Source organism: Typopeltis vanoorti, chromosome 3 (assembly GCF_054136105.1).
Source record: "Typopeltis vanoorti isolate ZY-2024b chromosome 3, IOZ_Tvanoo_1.0, whole genome shotgun sequence".
Lineage (NCBI taxonomy): Eukaryota > Metazoa > Arthropoda > Arachnida > Uropygi > Thelyphonidae > Typopeltis > Typopeltis vanoorti.
The window spans coordinates 83,480,638-83,503,977 of NC_143551.1; the positions used below are offsets into that span (position 1 = coordinate 83,480,638).

General features: G+C 34.6%; 1 protein-coding gene across 1 annotated transcript in view; it reads left to right on the forward strand.

Annotated features, from left to right (window-relative positions):
- LOC150108335 (complex I assembly factor ACAD9, mitochondrial-like) overlaps positions 1–23,340 on the forward strand; it is a 387,096-nt gene that overhangs the window by 127,065 nt on the left and 236,691 nt on the right. Inside the window, exon 8 of the mRNA XM_090415744.1 lies at positions 11,551–11,624. Within this exon, the coding sequence (XP_090271870.1) occupies positions 11,551–11,624 (74 nt within the window). The remainder of the gene's footprint in view (positions 1–11,550; positions 11,625–23,340) is intronic.

A 23,340-nucleotide genomic window follows, 5' to 3' on the forward strand; every position in this document is an offset into this window, starting at 1 on the left:
ACCATTCTCACATCTGGATGGTACTGTAGTTACCTCATCTAAAGACAAGGTCAACTTATTGGCATCACCTTTCTCTTCCAATTCTTGTATTGATGACCGAAGCAAAGTTCCCTCCATTCTATCAAGAATGGCTTCTTTCATGTTACCCATGGGCTTCCAACAAAAAAGAAATCCAAAGAATCGTATATAACCTAGATACAAACAAGGCATCTGGTCCTGATGGTATCGCACCTATTGTCTTAAAAAATTGTACCCCTGAACTAACATCAATCCTGTATCGCCTCTTCAATCTGCCCTATTCAACTTGCATCTACCTGCAAATGGAAACAGCTCCATATTCAACCCATCCCGAAGAAAGGTGATAAACGCCAACCCACAATCTACTGTTCAGTTGCCCTGACTTGTGTTCTCTCTAAAGCTATGGAGAAAGTCATCAGCAACCAGCTCTTGAACCACCCAGAGACATTCCAACTAATCGGTTACCAGCAGTATGGATTCCATCACTTGCAACCTCCAGTCAATCTTCTTGCTTTCACCACTCACCTCTGGACTCAAGCCATGGAGAAATTTGGAGAAACTCACATAGTTGCCCTTGACATTTCAAAGGCATGTGATCAGCTGAAGTTTAAGTTGGCACAGGGACCAACTTAACTACTATCTTATGGTCTGCCTTCCTCTCTCTCTCTCTCTGCAACTGGATCACCAACTTTCTCACTGATTGCTCCCTATGTGTCATGGTGGATGGTTTAATCTCCTCAGACTTCAACAACTTTCTCCCTCTTGTATATAAATGACCTGCTCTCTTTCACACTTCCAATTCCAAGAGAGGATTCTAAGGTTAATGCTTGATTTTGTACAGAAGGAGAGAGAGATGGAAGATAGTGTATTGCCCGCCCAGCTATGATAATACAGAACTGCAGAGAAGAGTGTGAATAGTATGATAGTCAGATTGTGTCGAAAGAGAGGCTTGGAATACGTGGATGCTTGGAGGGCATTTGAAGACATGAAGATGGCTTTCATTTGATTGACGAAGAACGAGGCTGCTGGATCTAGAGAATGTTATTCTCTGAACAAGTCAGTATGTCAATACAAGGAAACTAGAATTATTAGGGTGGATGGTAGGAGGAGCGGTTCAACATTTGGCATGAAAAGATTCCATGTTTGGTCTCTAGAACAGGATAAAATAAATTCAAAAATATACTGTATATATAAATTAATATAAGGAGCCTGTGTAGCTCAGTAGAAGTGCATGTGATCAGCTGAAGTTTAAGTTGGCACAGTGACCAATTTAACTGCTATCCTATGGTCTGCCTTCCTCTCATGTAATGTCGAACCCAGTGGAGTCTGGAGGGGATAATGATAGGTATAAACACAGTAACAGTGCCTTGATGATTCTTTATACAAATACCAGGAGTATTCATTGGAGATGAATTGGTGGTGCTGATAGCCTCGGACTCTCCAAAGATTATGGGGCTCTCTGAGACATAGTTGACAGAAGATGATATACTGACAGGAATTAGAAGTAGCAAGGTATATCATTATTTTTCAACTGGATAGGAAGGGCAAATGCAGTGGTGGAGCTGTTTATTGTTGTTGCTCAGCCTGGATGCATAGAGAGTGAAGAGCAAGAGATGCTTAGGCAGGTTCAAGAGATGCTTAGGTTCAAGGGTTTTTAGATAGTCATAACATCAGAAGATCTGATTATAACTGAGATGCCATCTTTTCCCCCAATTGGAGAGAGAGAGAGAGAGCAACCATGTGGTTTTGACTTGGAAGATTAATAGTCATGCAGGAGTATAAAAGAGAAAGAAATCTTAGACTTAGTCTTTAAAAAATCTTAGTCTTAGACATCAGCATGTGGCATTTCCATGGATAGAGGAATTGGAATGGTGAGATATCATCAGCTTGGGAACTTTTGAAGGAATATTTATTAGCAGTAATAGCAAGTTGTATACTATGAGTGAAAAAGAGAACACAATTTGGTGTAAAGTGGATGACAAATAATATCAAACAGGAACTGCAAGTAAAAAAAAGAGATATAAGGAGCAGTGTAGAGATCAGATGCATGAAGAATATAAGACTCAGGCCAGGAGAGTGACTAGTCATAAGAAAGGCAAAACTGGAATATGAGAGGAGATTGACCCTGAGATCCAAAGAAAAATCCCAAGAAGTTCTGTTGTTATGTGGCAAGCAGGAAGAGAAATGATTGTGAAGAATGACATTCTTGGATTAAAATAGAACTAGATGGGATTTCTCTACTGGTTTTGAGAGAATGTGCTGAAGAACTCAGAGCTCCATTGACCTGGATTTTCAATTAACGTCTGCCATGGAAAATGTGCCAAAGGAGTGAAAGGAGGGTAAGATACTGCTATTGCATAATGGTGATAGCAAAGTGGCAGTGTCAAACTATAGACCAGTTTGTATATCATCAGTAGTTGTTACAATTTTGGTGAAAATAATAAGAGATCATTTGCAGCATTGCACAGATGAAGGCCAGTTTAGTTCAGCTAAATGTAGTCTTGAAGTGGAGGGGATAATGATAGGTATAAACACAGTAACAGTGCCTTGATGATTCTTTATACAAATTGGAGGAGTATTCATTGGAGATGAATTGGTGGTGCTGATAGCCTCACATTGATTGATGGGAGGCTGCATACTCTGGAGGAGGAAGTGGGGGGGGGGAGGATCTGGGAGTGATGATTGATAGAAACCTGAAATTCAGGGAACATATTACAAAGGTGATGAAGAGTTGTCATTCCATTGTATAAAGCCATTTGATCCCCAGAATTTGAAGAGAATAAATTAATCTTAGAAAGATTGTAGAGACAGATAACAAAGATGATATCAGAACTGTACAGTGTTAATTATGAGGATAGACTAAGGAAATCTGGATTACAAAGTTTGGTAGATAGAAGGAGAGGTGATATGATTGGGGCACTTAAACTATTGAGAGGTTGTTACAATGTTGACACTGGGGTGTTCTTATGTTTGGTGGAACAAGTGGAAGGAGCGAGGATAAGGGATTCATCCAGTGGTGGGATTCAAATAATTTAACAACTGGTTCACTGCCCTAATGACCGTTTTAAGTATAAAAAAATGATATACCGAAAGGTAGTTTATTATTTCATATAGTTAATACTTAAATAAGAAAAATAAGAGGTGCACAAAACTAGATTATGTTATAAGAAAGAGTTTTGAAATATTAATGAAAAAATATGCAGAAAACCGACCAGGGCTTCTGACCTAATGTCCAATCCTCACCTTCTCGTGGTGCACCCTGTTGGGTATCTACTTTGATACTGAATGAACGAGGATGGGCTGGCAATTTGGGATTTAGCCGACCAAATTGTATTCTTATTGGTTAAACCAAAATAAAAAATGATGGTACAACATGACAAAATTTCATGCCGGCTGGGGCGTTGCCCGGTTAAACAAGGCCCCCGTTGTTTTCGCCAGGGAACCAGGGCGAACAGCGAAAAGTCAGCTACTGGAACAAATCTGAAAACAAACCCCAACTCAACATCACCAGAGTTAAAGATCGGTACTATCAACGTAAGAAGCCTGAATGGCAAAGAAATGGAGCTAGCTGAGGAATTAGATAAGTACCAGATCGACATAATAGGGGTGACTGAAACAAAAAAGACCAAAACTGGTGAGATCTTTCTGAGCAATAAATACAAAATGTTATATTCAGGCAATGACAATCAAGGAAAAGAAGGAGTAGCCATAGTATTCAACACAAAATACGAGGCTAATCTTCTTGAATGGCAGTCAGTCTCAAGTAGAGTAATGTGGGCAAATATGAGAATGGGGAACTGGACAATGAGACTTATTTGTGCCTATGGTCCCACAGAAGGTTCTACTAAGGTAGAAGTGGAGGAATTTTTTGAGGCTTTAGAAAAAGCAACTGACACAATGAAAAAGGAAAAGTTGGTCCTGTTGGGGATCTAAATAGTAGAGTAGGAAATGATTGTGAGACATACAAAAATATTTTGGGAAAATTTGGAGAAAAGAGCAAAGCTAATAATAATGGCAAATATCTGTTGGATTTCTGCTCAGGACATGGACTGGTTATTACTAACACCATGTTCCAACATAAAAATGTGCACAAATTCACATGGAGAGAAGAGGCTAGGAATAAGAAAAGTCTCATTGACTATGTTATTGTTGATAGTGATGTTTTCTCCCTGGTGCAGGACACCAGAGTGTACAGAGGATTTGAAATTGGAAGTGATCACTATTTAGTCTTGAGCAGGATAAAATTGAATTTCATATTGAAAAGAATAACATGTAAGAAAGTTTTAAAGCGAATAAAAGTTGAGCAGCTCTCAGACGTGAACTGTAGACTAAAATACAGAAATATTATTGAAAAGAAAATGAAAGAGTTTGAGAACAGGAATCAAACCTTGGAGATTCAGTGGCAAACTCTGAAGGAAATATTGATTGGTTCTGCCAGAGAGGCATGTGGTGAGGTTGTGTGCAAGGATAAAAAAATCAGAACTCCCTGGTGAACACAGGAAGTTAAAGAGGCAGTGAAGGAAAAGAAGAAAGCATATCAAAAGTTCCTGGCAAATAAGTCAGCTTTTACTCTTACAGAATACAGAGACAAATGTAAGAAATCTAAACGGTGTGTAAAACTAGCTAAACAAAAGTCATGGGAGGACTTTGGCAAGAATATAGAAAATAAATATCAAGAAGGTGGCAAAATATTCTGGAGGTTGTTGAAGAAGCTTAGGAATGGAGGAAAGAGTGCCGTAAAAGGAATTAGAGATGATAAAGGTGACATGAAAACAGGAGAAAAAGATATCCTTGAAGTATGGAGTAATTACTTTGAAAAACTGCTAAATGAAACAAGCAGTGATGACAGCACAGTGATAAAAAACACTGACCAGGCATGCAGTCAGGAATACATATCCATACTTGAAGTAGAAAAAGCCATCAAAGGCTTGAAATGTGGAAAGGCAGCAGGAGTAGATGATATTCAACCAGAAATGCTGAAGTGTGGTGGTATAAGAGTCTTACAGTGGCTGCACTGCATAGTTCAGAAAGCCTGGACAGAGGGACGAATTCCTGATGATTGGAGTAGAGCTCTCATAGTACCCATATATAAAAAGGGAAATAAAACTGCATGTGAGAATTACAGAGGTATTTCCCTACTGAGTGTTCCTGGCAAGATCTATGCAAGTATACTTGAGAAACGGTTGAGAAGAATTGTGGAAGAAAAGCTTGGTGAAGAACAAGCTGGATTCAGGCCAAATAGAGGCTGTCAGGATCAGATCTTCACTTTACGACAAATAGTCAAGAAAGCATGGGAATATAACAAAGATCTGAATTTAAGTTTTGTCGATCTGGAAAAGGCATATGACAAGGTGCCAAGAGAGAAGCTATTCAATATGCTGCAGTTATATGGTGTCAATGGGGCATTATATCAAGCAATACTTAGTCTTTATTTGAGTTGTGAGTCAGCAGTTAGAATTGAAGGAAGTACAGGAAGATGGTTTAATGTTAAATCTGGTGTGAGACAAGGATGTACATTATCCCCTCTGTTATTCATTATCTATATGGATCACATTATGAAGGAATGTGGTATTATGAAGGAATGTGGTAAACCTGATATCAAAATTGGAGATGTTAATGTCAGCTCTTTGCTTTATGCGGATGATGTAATACTTCTAAATAAATCCGCTACAAGTCTGCAAGATTCTCTGACTAAATTGAAGAGCTGTTGTAATAGATATGGTATGAAGGTCAGCAATAAAAAGAGAAAGACAATGAAAATAGGCAGAATCATTGAAAATGTCAACTGTGTTGTGAATGGAGAACCTGTGGAACAAGTAAAACATTTCAGCTACTTAGGCACAATTTTTACTGAAGATGGTAAACTAAATATAGAAATAGACAACAGAATCAGCAAAGCTGGTATGGTGGGAAGTCAGTTGAATAAATTCATATGGAATAAGAAAGAAATTAGTCGGAACACTAAATTAGCTGTATATAAGACTGTGTTCAAACCAATTTTAACTTATGGATCTGAGAGCTGGGTCAGAAGTAAAACACTTGACCAAAGACTAGAGACCACAGATATGAGAGTTCTGAGAAAGATTAGAGGCGTGAACAGATGGCATCAATGGCAATATCATATTAAAAATGAGGATATTAGGAAAGAACTTGACATTGTCAGCATCCAGGAATGCGTTAGCAGAGCTAATCTCAGATGGTATGGTCACTTAAATAGAATGGGAGAGGAAAGATTAGCAAAACAAGTGTTCTCTGCCAGGTTGGCAGGAAAACGACCCAGAGGAAGACCAAGATATAGGTGGATTGATACGGTACAAAGTGCCTTAGACGATAGAAATATAAGATCTGATAATGTTGGAGTCTTGACAAGTAACAGACTGATTTGGAGGAAAATTGTAGATAGGAAGTTAGTAATGATATAATTTTTTCGTGTAGTACTGTCATATCCTGTACACCCCTTGAGGGTACATGGCAGGAATTTGATGATGATGATGAAAAAATATTAATTAATATCTGACAAAAAACAAAAGCTGTTAAGATATTTCCATATTGCTTCTTGATTGGCATCCTCACTTGCAATTTTCTTCGCTTTTATCTCTCTCTTCCAGAGATTTTTATTACGAAGGTGAAGCACCTTTTGTCTACTTGTGTATGAGATATATATGACTTCTGTATTACTTCAACCTTGGTATCTCTCTCCCAGGTCTGACTCCCACTGAAGAGACCTCAGTATCTCTATACACACCTGAAAGGGGGTGTGCTTTGCATTATGGGATACACATTAACGTAAGTGATATGAAGTCATCAGCCTCTATGTACGAGTAGCTCAGACTTGAATATATTTCACAAAACTTTGTTTTGCTTACTTGGGGAAAGGATTAAAGCCAAGTATATAAAATTTCTTGGTATCTTTAACATATATATATCTATATATATATATATATAACAGTTATTTGCTTTCCTTAATTAAACAAAATCCAATGAAAAGTACTTCGGAAAAAAAAAAAGAGAAGTACTATTTCAATTGTTTTTAATTGACTGTAAGATGTAGAAAGTTTTTTTTCACTTGGTTACAAATTAAATCAAACTTACCAAGAAATTATATTATTGTTTTATTCTTTATCTAAGTGTAAACAAAGTTTACATGCGAAGTAACTTCACGACTAGACTACTTGTACATAGTATTATACACACCCAAAAGGATGTGTTTTGCATTATTGGAAAGTTAGGCAATTGATGTGAAGTCATTTGTCTTTATATAAAAGTAGTCTAGTCTTTAAGTTACTTCGCACTCTGATAAGCCTTGATATCACATCACTGTTTACCATCGTTTTTTGGCATACTTTGCATATTTTATCCTAAACTTTTCTTCAGGTCCCTCTGTCTTCTCCATCTTTCCAGTTATTATGTAGAATACTTAGAGCAGGGGTGTCAAAATGGCAGCCTGCGACACCTCAAGTAAAGAGACAAAAAAAGGATGGTTGCTTTTTATAATAAAACAGAAATATCGATTTAATCATTTTCATACAACATTTATAGTGACAATATGGATGCAACGACCTGCTATAATATAATTGCAATAATAAAATTTTATATTGCAATTTCAATGTTAGATCTGATCCTGATCACCCATAAACTATATTTATAGCACACTGTGGGTATCGTGCTGAAAAAATTGAATTCTATTGGCTAGCTAGCTGTTCAAAATCAAAGTTTTGCATTTTCTCAATATTGTCTCAAACTAGAAAAGATGAAAGAAGAATTTGATAGGAGATTTAAAGATTTTAAGGAGCATGAAGTGTTTTTGCTTTTTACATGTCCTTTTTCCTTTAATTTCGAAAAAGCTCCTATTTGTATTCAAATTGAACTTATTAATTTTCAAAATGATTCCATTCTAAATGAGAAATACCAAGAAGTTGGGGTTACAAAAATATACAGTTATTTAGGCCAAAAATATCTGGAAATAAAAAAGTTTGCAGCAAATATTCTCTGTTATTTTGGAAGCACCTATTCATGAGAACAATTATTCTCATGTATGAAAGGTAACAAAACAGCCCACATATCAGGATAATTCAACGTCAATCTTTCTGCCATAATGAAGGTTGTATGCTCTCAATATTTGAGTCCAAAGTTTGGCAAGCTGGTTAACAATAAACGTTGTCAAGCGTCGGAAACAAATATTACAACAATTAAATTACATGAAATTACTATAACTATATTATGCAAGTATATATATATTTTAACCCAAAATATTATCATTGGCATTAAAAAAATTCCTCAAAATATAGACATCCCTCACCCCATACACTGAAGTATTTTATTTGAACACAAACACAAAAAATTTCAAAAACTAATAGGAGGCTCTGTAAATTTTTGTGATGGTTATTAATCAGACTTCATATTTTTTAGATTGTATAAATATTTGATTTGTTCAAATAATATTTTAATTTTGGTTTAATTTGGTTTAAATGCTATATATTTAGATTATTATGAAATAATTATTAATATAATAAATTTAATAATAAATATAATCTTTATTTTTTGAGTTGTCGTAATCATTGTACTATTATTTTATGTCTTGTAATGATTTAGAATAAATTAATAATTTTTTCATTATTAATTTTCCAGTTTATTTATACTCATTCTTTCACTTTCCTTTGATTCTAATTAGTGCAGCTTTTTTCAGTTAACAATTTTTTGTGACTCACTAGAGATGCACTTTTATGGCTAATGGCTTGCAGTCAAATTGAGTTTGACACCCCTGACTTAGAGGATCAGCTATTTCTCTGGTATGCTTTCCTGATGACATTTTTTCCATCTGGTCTAATTTATATTTGGATTTGGTTGATATCTTTAATTTAAAAAAAAAAATTAAGTTTTCATCTTCAGATAAAATTTACCTTTTTTTTTTAAAAAACAAACAAACAAACAAACAAAAACAACTTATCTTCTAATATAGCATTCTTACGCAGACATCTGACAGTATCTTTTGCTTTATTAGCATGCTGCAAGTCTACTTGCACAGCTACAGAATAATTCACCACATTATCCTTCACAGGAATATTGCATCACACATAAAAACATTACTAAGCAGACCTCTGACTGATACAATTTGTTCGATGGATTCAAATTAACTCAAGAATTCAGTATTAATAAATATTTGAGGAAGCAAAATGGGTAGAGTCCTAGAGTTATCTAAAGAATTAATGCTTTAAACACCATCTCCACCTATTGTGATGATTGCAAGAAAAGTTTCATTTCTATATACAGAATGCATTTCAGAACAAATTCCAGGATATTAAGAAAATTCAGTTCTCTAACGAATAACTAATAGTGCATCAAACATTGCATGTTTGATGAACTATTATAGCACTACATAAAAAGTTTTGGAGCTGAAAATTGGGTTAAAAATAGAATAGTTGATCAAAGACTAGTGACCATGTAAAAGTTACAAAGAAAATTAGGGGAGTGAACGGATGAATTACTAGCAGAATTGTATTAAAAATAAAAATATTAGAAAGGCTTGATGTTATTGGCATTGACTAATGTGTAAACAAAGTACTAATCTAAGTTAGAGGAAAGGTTGACAAAAAGCTGTTTGATGGCAAAAAATATGCAGATTGAGATCAAGATCTCAATGGGCTTGATGCAGTTAGTGTAATGCCTTAAAACAGCGCTTCCCAAACTTGGGGTCCGTAGGTTTTGTTGAGGGGGGGGGCGGTAAAATAATGAAAACACATTTAAAATGTTTTAAGACTAAGTAGATTTTTTTATTTTAAAAGTATTTAACTTTTATTATTTATTATTTCTTTTTTGTTATTTTTTATATTTTAATGGAAAAATTCACACATTGGTGTTGGTTCACAAACTTTGCTTCCTGCGTATTTCAGCGCTTAATGAATATAAGTAAATATTGCTTATTCATATGTTTCATTTCAAAGCAGTGGTTAATTGTATTTACTTCGAATGCTCTCCAGGGAGGCTCCAAATCTTCCTGTCCCTTTCATCACACGTTCGTAATCAGGGACTGTTGATATTGACTTTATATACATATCAAAACTCGTTTTATATTATCACTGTCATCCGAGCTAGTTTTCTGTTACCAATAAAAGTTTCGCATATACTTCACACATGAAAAAAAGCTTAAACAAGTTCATGTGGGGAGATAGTAACTGCTTGCAGTGGTAAACAACACACCCTCCCTAACAGCCACTATACTGCAGAGGCAATAAAAACAAGTAGTACTTTTAATAAGTGAATAAGGCATGAGGAGTCTATGTAATATATTTCTCAACAAATAGTGCAATTAGAGACAACTGGGATAAAAACACACTAATTAATAAATCACATGTCCCCTCATACAGAAACTATGCTGTATAGACTGAAACAAAACCATATGTTGCATGGGCAAACACAGTATCTAACTAAAAATTATTGTTATTAATTAGATGTAAGTTCCATTTCCCAAGGCAGCAATAAAATTCAACCGAACGTGTTAAAATTCGTAAAAGTGTTAAAACTAAGTAATATACATATATAATGAATGTTATGGCAGTTTCACATATGGAATTCGGTTGAAGAGAGTTAGCATTTCAACTCAACTGATAGCTATGCTTTTATCTTTCGGTTGCACGATCTTTTGTTAATACCACACCAATCATATGCACGTTTTAATAACTTGCCTTTGCTGTCTGTTTTGCGTTAGGCTGAATTACCGTAAAGGGAGAAAAGTCACAAAAGCGAAAAATGTTCCTGGTCCGGGGATTCCCTTATTCAGGTAATATTCACTAATTTCATGTTATCAGTCTGTGGTGTGCCAGTATCGGTAAGTGGTGATATTATTTGATCTATGTTAAAAAATTTAACCGTGAGATGGATAAGTGGCTGATAAAAAAAAAAAAATAAATAAATAAAAATTCCAGTGAACAATTAGAAGAAGCAGAAACAGACTCAAAAAAAAAAAAAAAAAAAGACAGTATTTCATATTTTACCAGAACAGCCCGCATCGTCTTCAGAACCAAACGGTAAGAGGCAAAAAATGTAATATATGCAGTTGATTTTTGCAATATTCGCTGTGTATGTTTTGTATTGAATATAAATATAATAAATATTATAATAATATATCTCTCTATCACGATTTTTTTTCGAGGGGGGCCGTGAAATATTTTGATTTTTGCAAAGGGGGCCCTGACATCCAGAAGTTTGGGAAGCACTGCCTTAGAAGAACAAAATTCAAGATTTGATAGTATGGGAGTCCTGACATATGAAAGTGATTTGAAAGAAAATTGTTGATCGATGCTAGTAATGGTGTAATTGTTATAGTGCTGACATGGTATCCTAACCCCCAACCCCACAGTTAAGGTTACATATCAGTAAATAATGTGATGTTGGATATAGATATATGTGCATGTTTTAGTAGTTTATTTCAACATGTGTATTCAGGTTTGCTATCAGTGAGAATTGATTGCAACAGCCATTCATATAACTTTTTTTTAATGAAGTGTGGTATCATAAAATTTTTTTTTTTTTTAGTTTGCTCAGTTAATTTCAAATCAGTACCAGTTTCTCAAGAAAATGTTCTCAGAGAACATGGTCCAGCATTTAAGGTATTTAACTTCAGAATATGATAATTTTTATAACTTTTAAATTTAAATTAACAAATATAATGTATAAAATTAATATTAAACATTTTTATTTTTGATTAGCTTATTTTTATAATCATACTTATAAGTTTTAATGCATAAAAATATCCATATAACTCAGTAAAAACTGAATAAAGCTTGAGTTAGGGAAAACTGAGCAAAGTTGAGTTTGACTGAAAGTAAATTATACTTGACAAGAAGTTATATCTTATATAAAGCTTTTCCATAATAAATGCAGATATTGTTATGGAAAGGGTCAGTAAGATATAATTTCTTGTCATGTATAATTTACTTTTTGGACAAATCAAAAAAATCTTTCTTTAACTGTCTCTCACTTATCCAGAATATTTTAATAATATGATGAGCCACCATTTTTCTACTTGAATGTAGAAAATCTAACTACCACTGATGAGAACTCAAAGGTCATAGCAATAGTACATAACAATATAGATGTCCTGAAAGGGGATGTGCTGTTCATTGTGGGTTAGTGAGGTAATTTGAAGTAAAGTCAACAGCTTCTGAATATAATTGTCTATTCATAAATATGCTTCATATGCAAACTTCTGTGGGTCACATGTGATAAAGGATAAAAACAAGAATATTTCTTGTGAAGTATAATTTTCTTTCTGACCAAGCAAAAAAAACTTGCTACGACCATCTCTTAGTTTGACTCAACATGAATATTTACATTCAAATCCCATCTCATCTCAGATGTTTTTGTAAAGTGTGGTTTCACCCACCAGTCTGTTAGCTTATTGTACATGATTGTTAGTATCACAAGTCGGCTAAGGATTAGATAATCTGTTATCTCTGATATAGAGACCAAACATGAAACTCTTTCAGACTACTTCAGGCCTCCAGAAAGTAGAATTGAGGTCTCATTCTGGACAGTGAAATTTATCTCTCATCTAAGGATGTTGGCATAAAATACATACTTATTTAGTGAGATTCAAATCCAACATCCTGCTGGTTGGAGAGCAGATATGCTAACACTTGACCAACCAGGTGGGAAATCACATTGCATCTCCCAGACACAGGGTCTGTTGGCTAAGTGTTTATTTTTTTTTTATTAGGAAGATCATATAGAGTAACGCTTTGATTCATTCCATTCAAAATAAGACTGACTGTCTTAAATCTTTCTGATTTCTGAGAGGCAGTCTTGCTAAATTATTAGATTTTCTGTTATTAAAATTACTTAGATTCACTACTTTTTCCTAAAATCAGTTATTAGGATAAAAAACAGTATCTGTTCTCAGTGTTTGTGACATCAGATTTGTTATTTTCAGACAGATAGTTATTAATTCCTTTACTTAACGATTATCTCTTAATCAGACATATTTTATAACTATATAAAATGGTTGCTTACACTTGCATAAAGGATTAAACAAGAATATAATTTCTTGGCAAGTTTTATTTAATTTGTAAGCAAATGAAAAAAAATTTTTACAACTGTCTGTAATCCAGAGTAATTTAATAATACATGATACACATTTTTATTACTTGTATATGACTTCTTCATTAAACTGATTTGTGTAGTGCACTTCCTATAATGCATAGTATTATACACATTTAAAAGGTTGTTTGCTTTTCATTATGGGATACTAAAGCAATTGATGTGAAGTCATCAGCCTCTGTGTACGAGTACTCTACTTGCGAAGATATTTTATATGAAAATTTTGTTTGCTTATACTTGGATAAAGGAGTAAACAAGAATATAATTTAATTTCTTGGTAAATTTATTTTACTTTGATCTAGTTTTAATGTAATCTAACAAACTTTGGATCAACATCTAGAAGATGACAAATAAACCCAGTGTCAGAAGGCTAATAATAACGGTAAGTATCTGTTGAACTTCTTCTCAGGACACAGACTTGTCATTACTACCACCATGTTCCAACATAAAGACATGCACAAGATCATGTGAACAGAAGAAATAAGAAAAGCCTCACTGGCTATGTCATTGTTAATAGTGATATCTTCATGATGATTCAGAATACATACAGAGGATTTGAAACTGAAAGTGACCATGACTTGGTTCTGAGTAGGATATAAATGAATAGCACATTGAAAAGAACAATATATGTGAGAAATTTTTAGAAAGAATTAAAGTTGAGCAGCTTTTACAGATAAATTGTAGACTCAAACTATACAAACGTTTTTGAAGAAAACATGAAACAGTTTGAAAATAAAAACTAAACCTTTGAGTCTCATTGGCAAACTGAAGAAAACATTGATTCAGCTAGATGTGGTGAAGTTGTCTACAAGGATAGAAAAATAAGAACACCATGTTGGACACAAGACGTTAAAGAAGCAGTCCTGAAAAAGAAGAAAGCATAGCATACTGAAAGTTCCTAGCAAATAAGTCAGCTGATGCCCTAAAAGAATATAGAAAAAAATTTAAGCTATGTGTAAAAGTAGCTAAACAATAGTCATGGCTATTGTTTAGCTACTTTTACTGGGAAAAACTTCATTAAGAATATAGAAGATAAATATCAGGAAGGTGGCAAAATGTTTTGGAGACTGTTGAGAAAGCTTAGAAATGGAGGAAATAGGTAAAAGGAATCAAAGATGGTACAAAACTGAAGATAAGGATATCCTAGATTAATTGGAGTAATTACTATAAAAGACTTACACAAAATAAAGCAGTGTCAGAATGGTAGGAGAAAATTTTCAAGAGGAATGCCAAGGAGTACATATCAGCACTTGATGTAGAAAAGGCCTCAAGAACTTGAAATGCAGAAAGACAGTTGGAGTAGATGATTTCAACAGGAAATTCTCAAGTATGGAGGTATAAAAGTTTTTTGTCTCCATACTCTATTTGACTTACTGCATAATTCAGTAGGTCGAATTCCACATCATTGCAGTAAAGTGCTGATAGTTTCTGTCTATATAAAAAAAAAAGGGGGGGGATAAAGCTGAATGTGGGATTTACACTGTAATTTCTATACTACATTTTTCATATAAAATTTATGCAAATATTCTTGAATAGAGGCTGAGAAAAATTGTGAAAGGGAAACTTGGAGAAGGGCAAGCTGGGTTCAAGCCAAATAGAGGCTGTCAAGATCAGATTTTAACTTTATGACAAACAGTTGGGAAATCACGATAATAAATTAAGGATTTTTACTATAAGTTTTGTAGATCTGGAAATGCATATGACAAAATACTTAGAAAAAAGCTTTTCAAAATGCTACAATTATATGGGATAATTGGAACATTATCCCATATAATTGCTAACAAAACATAAGCTATTTAAGTTATTAATCAGCAGTTAGAATTGAATGAAATACTGAATTTGATGTAAAATCAGGGTTAAGACAAGGATGCACATATCTCTACTCTTCTTCATAATCTATATGGATCACATTTTGAAAGAAGTGGCATTAAACCTGATATTTAATCACAGCTATCAAACTTAACTCTTTGCTTTATCCAGATGATGTTCTCCTAAATTTCTGATCTGTACCTTCAGTGGGTGTACATGATAATTATGGTAGTACTACACGAAAAAATTACACCTTTACTAACTTCTGATCAGCAATTTGTCTCCAAATTAATTAGTCCTTTAAGGTGCTTTTTACTGTATTAATCCATCTTGGTCTTCTCTGTGTCTTTTTACTGCCAACCTGGCAACGAACACTTGTTTTGCTAATCTTTCCTCTCCCATTCTGTTTAAGTGACCATAGCACCTGGCATTAGCTCTACTAATACATTTCTGAATGCTAACAATGGCAAGTTCTTTCCTAATATTCTCATTTTTAATGCCATCTGTTCACTCCACTAATCTTTCATAGAATTCTCATATCAGAGGTCTCCAGTCTTTGATCAAGTGTTTTATTTCTAAACCAGCTCTTGGATCCATAAGTTGAAATTGGTTTGAACACTGCTTGTATACAGATAATTTAGTATATTCAGCTGACTTCCTACCATACCAGCATTACTAATTCTTTTGTCTATTTCCATATTTAATTTGCCATCTTCATTAAAAGTTGTGCCTAAATAGCTGAAATGTTATACTACTTGTTCCATAGTTTTACCATTCAGGATACAGTTGATGCTTTCAATGTTCCTGTCTATTTTCATTGTCTTTGTCTTTTTATTGCAAACTTGTACTGGATTTATTCAAAAGTATAACATCACCTGCATAAAGTAAAGAACTAAGATTAACAGCATCAATTTTGATATCAGATTTAATGCCACTTTCCTTCATACCGTGATCCATTTAGATAATAACATTGGAGATAATGTGCACCCTTGTGGCACACCTGATTTTACCTCAGACTATCTTCCTGTACTTCCTTCAATTTTAACTGCTGACTTACAGTTTAAACAGAGACTATGTATTGCATGATATAATGTCCCATTTACGCCATATAACTGTAGCGTTTTGAAAAGCTTTCCTCTTGTACCTTGTCATATGCTTTTTCAGATCTGCAAAACTTAAATACAAATCCTTGTTATATTCCCAAGATTTCTCAACTGTTTGTCTTAAAGTGAAAATCTGATCTTGACTATCTCTGTTCAACCTGAACCTGGCTTGTTCTTCACCAAGCTTCCCTTCCACAATTTTTCTTCACCGTTTCTCAAGTATACTTGCATAAATCTAACCAGGAACACTCAGTAAGGAAATATCTCTGTAATTCTCACATTCTGTTTTATTTCTCTTTTTTATAGATAGGAACTATGAGAGCATCTCTCCAGTCATCTGGAATTTGACCCTCTGACCAGGCCTTCTGAATTATGCAATGCTGCTACTGTGAAACTTTCATACCTCCATATGTGAGCGTTTTTGGTTGAATTTCATCTACTCCAGCTGCCTTTCACATTTCAGGTTTTTGATTACTTTTTCTACCTCAAATAGTTATATGTATTCATTACCTTCTGTTGGGAATTTTCTACCATTGTGCTGCACTGCTTGTTTCATTTAGCAGTCTTTCAAAGCAATTATTCAGACATCTAGAATATCTCTATCTTCCATTTTCATGTCACCTTTATCATCCCTGATTCCTTTTGCAGTATTTTTCCTCCATTTTTAAACTTTGACAATAGCCTCCAGAATATTTTGCAGTTTCTCGATATTTATTTTCTATGTTCTTACCAAAGTTTCTCATGACTTTTGTTTAGCTAATTTTACACAATGCTTTGCTCTCTTACTTCCTCTTTAACTTCCTGAGTCCACCATTGAGTTCTGATTTTTCTATCCTTACAGACAACCTCACCACATGCCTCTGGGGGATGTACAGGATAATTATCCTGTACCCCCCCCCCACTGATTGTACATATCAGGAATTTAATGATGATGATGTAATCAAGAAAACTATTAATAGCCATCATCTCGGATATCTGAAAACTCTTCCAAATAATAAACAATTACCAGTTGTAATTCCACTATTGTCAGTCATTTAAGGGGAGGGTCTTTGTATATTACCCTCCTTTGGACTGCTGGCATAGGAAAATTTGGGGAATCTCAAGTGGTTGCTCTTGATATCTCTAATTTATTTTTTTATATGAATCCCACCCACGGGAAAAGGCCACTTCAGAAAAAATAATTTTATAAAGTATAACATAAGACACACACACACACGCACACACACATATATATATATATACTCTATACTATGAAATGATAAGCTGAAATTGGAAACGGATGTAGGCTGTAATGTTTTTATGTAACATTTTTGTCAAATTATTTGAAACGTTTTGAAACTCAGGGGCTATCCTGAGTGTCGAGTCTTCAAAATTCGAGTCATCGGAATTCAAGGAGAACCGGCCTACCAGTCCAGAACATGGGGGGGGGGGGCGTAGGCATCGGGAAGAGCCCCCTAGTATATCTGTGTGTGTATATATGTATACATACACAGTCATCCCTCGACTTACATCTGGGTTCTGTTCCATCCAGCAGGACGTAAGTTGATACTTATTACAGTATACTTAACTGTAATAAGTATACTGTCATTTTAATTTTTAAACCTTATAAAACTACACTGTGTGTGTGTTACTACAACTATAAAACAGGAGAATAATCACCCAAATCTTCCTCTACAATCACATCTTCATTACCTTCCCTGTGTGAATGATCAGACTGTGGCTTTTCTGGTGTAACCTTTGTTTTTTTGATGAAAATGTCCAATATGCTTTGCTTATTCCTCTTCTTCTTTTCATCATAAATTTGTTCGCAGCAAGCAAAGCATTATGTACTTTCGTTTCTATTATTAAGTAGCGTTCAGCATTGGTTTCCATGTCATTTAGCTAGCCTGGTTAGCTGAATGGTTAGCATATCCACTCTCCAGCCAAAAGGTTGCAGGTTGAAATCCCGCCATGGGCATAGATGTTTGATTGTCTGTGAAAAATATTGGTGGTGGTGGACAGTAGATGCCGTTGGTGTAGATGATGTGGTTTGCTGTTGTTGTTGGTGGATTGAGTTCTGAAGACAGAGTTCTAGAGTAGGTACCTTCCCCTCGATGAATCTTTGGACTCCCTGGAGGTATCAGGTAATAATAATAATAATAATAATAATGTGTTCAGCCATTTTGCGAACATCGCTAACTACAAAGAACATTTCTGCAAGACCCTTCACTGTAAATTGTTTAACTACCTCTTCCTGTTTCTCTTTTCCCTCATCCTTTTCTTTTCTGCAATAGTTGTTCCTCCAGTTCGACCAATTCTTCGTTGGTCGACTCTTCAGGGGAACTTTCAATGAGTTGAATTATGTTGTCATCATTCACTTCAAGATTCAGATTGTTTGTTAGGCACACTATTACAAACTTCCAAAAGCATGCACAAACCTTTTTAATGTCTTTTTCCATATGCCACTCATACATTGAGAGGTCACTTTGTCCCAAGCCACAGCAGTATTTTTAATGGCATGATAATTATTGAATGTTTTCCAGAATTGCATGAGAGCCTGGTCATTTCCTTCAGTAGCAGAAATGGCTTGTGAAAAAGTTCTCCGTAAATAATAAGCATTAAACACTGCAAGATTTCCCTGATCCATTCGTAGAATCAATGAAGTAGTGTTTGGAGGGAGAAACATGACCTTGAACTTGGTGAAGATCACCGTTATAAGACGGATGACCTGGAGCATTATCTGGAATTAATAAAATTTTAAATTCTACATTTTCTTTCACACAATAGCTTTTTATTTCACTCGCATAACAGTTGATTAAGGCGTCCTCAAACAATTTTTGAGTCATCCATGACTTCTTATTGCTTCAATAATGAACTGCGAGTATGCTTCCTAATGTTTTTAAATATTCGTTGATTCTCACTGTGCCATATCACAAAAGGGTTTCAGTGTATATCCAGCCAAATTACCATAACAGAATCATAATACGGGCATTAAGAGCTTTGAAACTAGGTATACATTTTAGAATTTTGTGTATGAATGTATGCTAGGGCTTTTTTTTTTTTTTTTTTTGAAACAAGAACATTTCATCCATAATAAATATTTGGTGCGGCAAATAATTTTCTTCCATAATAATTTTATTCAATTTTTCCACAAACTCCTTGGCAGCCTTCTCAGCACTCATTGATTCCCATACATTTTCACATTATGCAGCACAAAAAAACTGCTTGAATCTCATGAACCAACCAGAAGAAGCATTGAATTCGTAGTCATAATCGGGTTCTGCTTTCTCCTTCAACATGTTGAAGAGACTTAGTGCCTTAGCGGTTATGGTCACAATGCTAAGAGATATGCACTTTGGGTTCAAGTCCTCTATCCATGATGCAAGTAGCTTTTTCATATCACCAATAGGACCTTGTCGTTGCTTCGTCACTATCATCGATTTAATTGAAGCAGATCCTTTCACAGGCTCTACGATTTTATCCTTATTTTTCAAAATGGTTGTCACTGTAGAATTAGACCATCCGAAGTCATGTGCGATCACATTGACTGCTTACCAACTTTGTGTTTCTTTATAACTTGCAACTTCATTTAAAGATCAATTTCTTACCTTTTTTCTGTGTGATTCTTCACTAGATTTTTTTGACTGTGCATGTAGGGGCCATATTGCAGAAAACATCACAAAATATTTAACAATAAATATTTTGTGATGGATCTGATTACCACCAACTGTCTTGTACTTCCTCCATAAAATTTTCTTTTCACAGCTTGCTTGAACTCACTGTTCATCCATTTACTTGCATAACCCTTGGTATGCAGTCATACATTGCTTTTGTCAGATACTGCCTTATGAGTTTCCATGCATTGTCAACATCTTTTCTGCTCAGCTCATTTTTGGCATTGACCTTTTCTTGTTTCATCACTTCCCAAACAAGTACCTCATGATCACTCACCAATTGGCAGGTCAACACTTCATTAACAACTACATCTTGTGAATTTATCACCAAATCCAAAACATTAAAGCCTCTGATTGCTTCAGTCATATGCTGCTCCTGTAATTAAAGTCTCCCATCAGGATTATCTTCTTTTTTGCATGCTCAACTACTTTGTTTAAACATTTCACAATCAGTATTCTCTGCATTCCCTGGCCTATAACAACATTCTATCATGTTAAAAATACCAAGAATTTTAAACCTGGTTTTTACTCCATTTCCCAAGTAAGCAAACAGACAAACAAGTCAAGTTTGCGCCTGCAAGTGATGCAAGTCTAGCTGATCCTATAGGTAGTGTAAGACCAAGGCAACTCATGGTAAAGGTGGTATAAGCTCTGATCACTAATCTTAATATTTATCATACCCAACATTTAACATTTATCATCCCCAAGGTAAAATACTTTCTACAACATTCTATCAGTTACACTAACCTGTTTATTGAAACTTCGCACCACATCGATTCAAAATCTCTGTGTGCACTATCAACTTTCACACTTTGCAGACAGAATTCTCTGCAATCATTAACAGCACCCCCCCCCCACTCCTCTTTTCACATTTATATCCTTCTGGAGAATTATGTATATCCTTCTAGTTCTTTTTCCGACATCACATCCTCCTCAGACAACCAAGTTTTACTTATTCCACTTATTTTGGGGCATACTGTCTCAATTAATGCAACAATACACCAATGTCACAGATATATGATACCTAAAAGCCACATAAAAGAAAGTTTTACAAAGCAATTTCAATTTTTCAAGCCAATTTATAGCTTCCATCGTAACATTATGTATATCTTTTATAGTGCTCTCAAAAGCATATATCAAGCAGTCCTTATATCAAGCAACCTATCTCAATAGGTTGAGAGTGATAATCACAAGCAGGAGAATAAGTTAATTTTCATTTATGTAGATGATGTTTACATCTACCATGACCAGTTCTAATGTGGTTTAAGGTTGTCCAAAGATGATGCGGTAGTCCAAATCCAGGTAGTTTAGATATAGGGCCCGATATAGCTAATCTGGGATTGTTAGTATTGTAGCCATTCATATTTCCATCTATCAGTCAAGTTGAAAAATTCACCTATTAATTAGTTTGCAGTTCTCCATCTAGGATTTCTTGATTTTAGTCTCCTTGTAGGGGGATTTTGTATCTCTTCGTGGAAGGTAGGTTAATATTGTTGGTTAAATTTGTCCATAATTTAGCAAGAGCTGCTTTTCTGCATAAGTTAGGAGGTGCAATGTTACTGGTGACAGGGAGTCAATAATTTGGTGTAGATATTATAGTTCCTGTTATTATTATTCTCATTGTTTGATTAAGTTGGGTGTTCATACTTCTAAGGTGGGCATCCAGCCAGCTTTTGAATTATGTTATGAGTTTTTATTTTCTGAGCTACTTTCACTAGGTGTTCTTTGAAGGTTGTTCTATCTAGGGTAACATCTAAATATTTAAATATACTGTTAAAGTTCAGTAATGTATCTCTGAAGAAGACAGTAGGTTTAAAATGAGCCTGATGGGTATTAAGATGGAAGGTAGACACTTCAGTTTTTGATAGGTTTTGGTTAAGATTCTGCCATTTGAAATATGAGTCCATAATTTTCAAATCATTTGTAATTATTTTTTCAGCTCTTCATTAAACTTAATTCTTTGTGTGATTACTGCAAGATCATCTGCATAAGCAAATTTCCTTGAACTAGTTGGAGGGATATCATAAATATATAAATGAAACAACAATGGAGATAATACTGAGCCTTGAGGGAGTCCATTATTAAACTTACATGGTCGACTTTTTTTGAATTGCTGCCTGTAAATACCTGTATCCATCTGTTATTAAGTGTATTGTTCAATAACTTGGCGAATCTTCTACGTGGAATCATCTTCAGTCTTTATTCTTAATCATTAATGTAAGAGCCAGTACTTGTTCATAGCATCCTTTTCCATGGTCTGAAGCCTGCTTACTCAGGAAGTATTAGGTTGTTTATGATGGGAGATAGCTAGTTCCATGTTGGATCTTTGCCTGGTTTTAGAATGTTATTATTTTTGTTCTTCTAAAGAGAGAGACAGAGGGAAGATTTCTTGAAACAAAATGTTATTATATAAGTTTACTTACTTACTTACTGTCCTCTTCCATTGGGGACAGGTTGAGTCTTCCATGTTTCCACAACAACATCCAGGAGTCTCAGTTTCTTGCCTGGCTGGTGAGCTGTCTGTAGGTTTGTAATCCATAGGTTAATTAACCATTTTATGAAAAATCTTGCCACAATTTTTAAGAAATTCTGGAAAAATTCCATCTTGTCCTGCTGCTTTGCCATTTTTAAGTATTTTGATAACCTCATTTACCTCTTCAATAGTAAACAGTCTGGAGTAGGGTTTGGTTTTAAGTGATGTCTTCAATTTCAACAGTTGTGTGTTGATGTCTCTTACAAATTGGTGATCATAAGGGTGTTTAGAAGTCACAACTATATGTTTTGCCATCTCTTCGACATCAATAGATTGCTGTCTCTTAGATGCTGTTGCACTAGGATCCAATCTTTGCAACAAGGACCATTCTTGTCTACTTGAATATGCAAAATTGATATTTTCAACTGCCTCAGTCCATTTCTTTTTCCTTGCATTATCCAAGGAGTGCAGGAGATCCTTATCTACTGTCTGGTCTTCTTTTTCTATTAATTCATGATAAAGGTTGTTGCTATCACTATTTCAAACCAGAATATATTGTTCCCTGTAGCCTCTAGAGATAGTTCTCTTTGCAGCTCCTTTAATCATTCCTATAAATCTGCCATCGATTGTTAGGTATAGGTTTTACCCACCCAATATTGGCATCTACTTGTTCAGCAAAGTTCTTCCAGTTTGCGTTATTGAAGTTCCATCTAGGATTGGGACAGACAATGTAAGTGTATATGAATTCCTAGAGAATATAAGATTGGTCTGTGCTGACTACTTGGAAAAGGCCCAAGAACTTTTCTATTTATACTGAAACTTTGATGATGATCCTTGGTTACAAAGCAAAGATCTGGAGTGTATCCTCTATGCCAGGGGTGGCCAACCTTTTATAGTTCATGGGTCAATTTTTTCATTTTTAAGTTAAGATGTGCCATGCAAACTTATACCACTTTTCAGCCCTTTTAAAATATGATAATATGGATATATTTAACAGTTATGCATAAATGATTTATTATATGTATGATAATATAGACACTTTTAGCAGTTTTAAATCAAAGGATTTCATATAAAGTAATCATATGAAATTTCAATTTCATATGATTACTTTATTGATTTATTATTTATTTTATTGAGACTTTTGAAATTGCTTTGCTTTTGCTAAGCTTGCAGTGTTTGGAGTTAAATC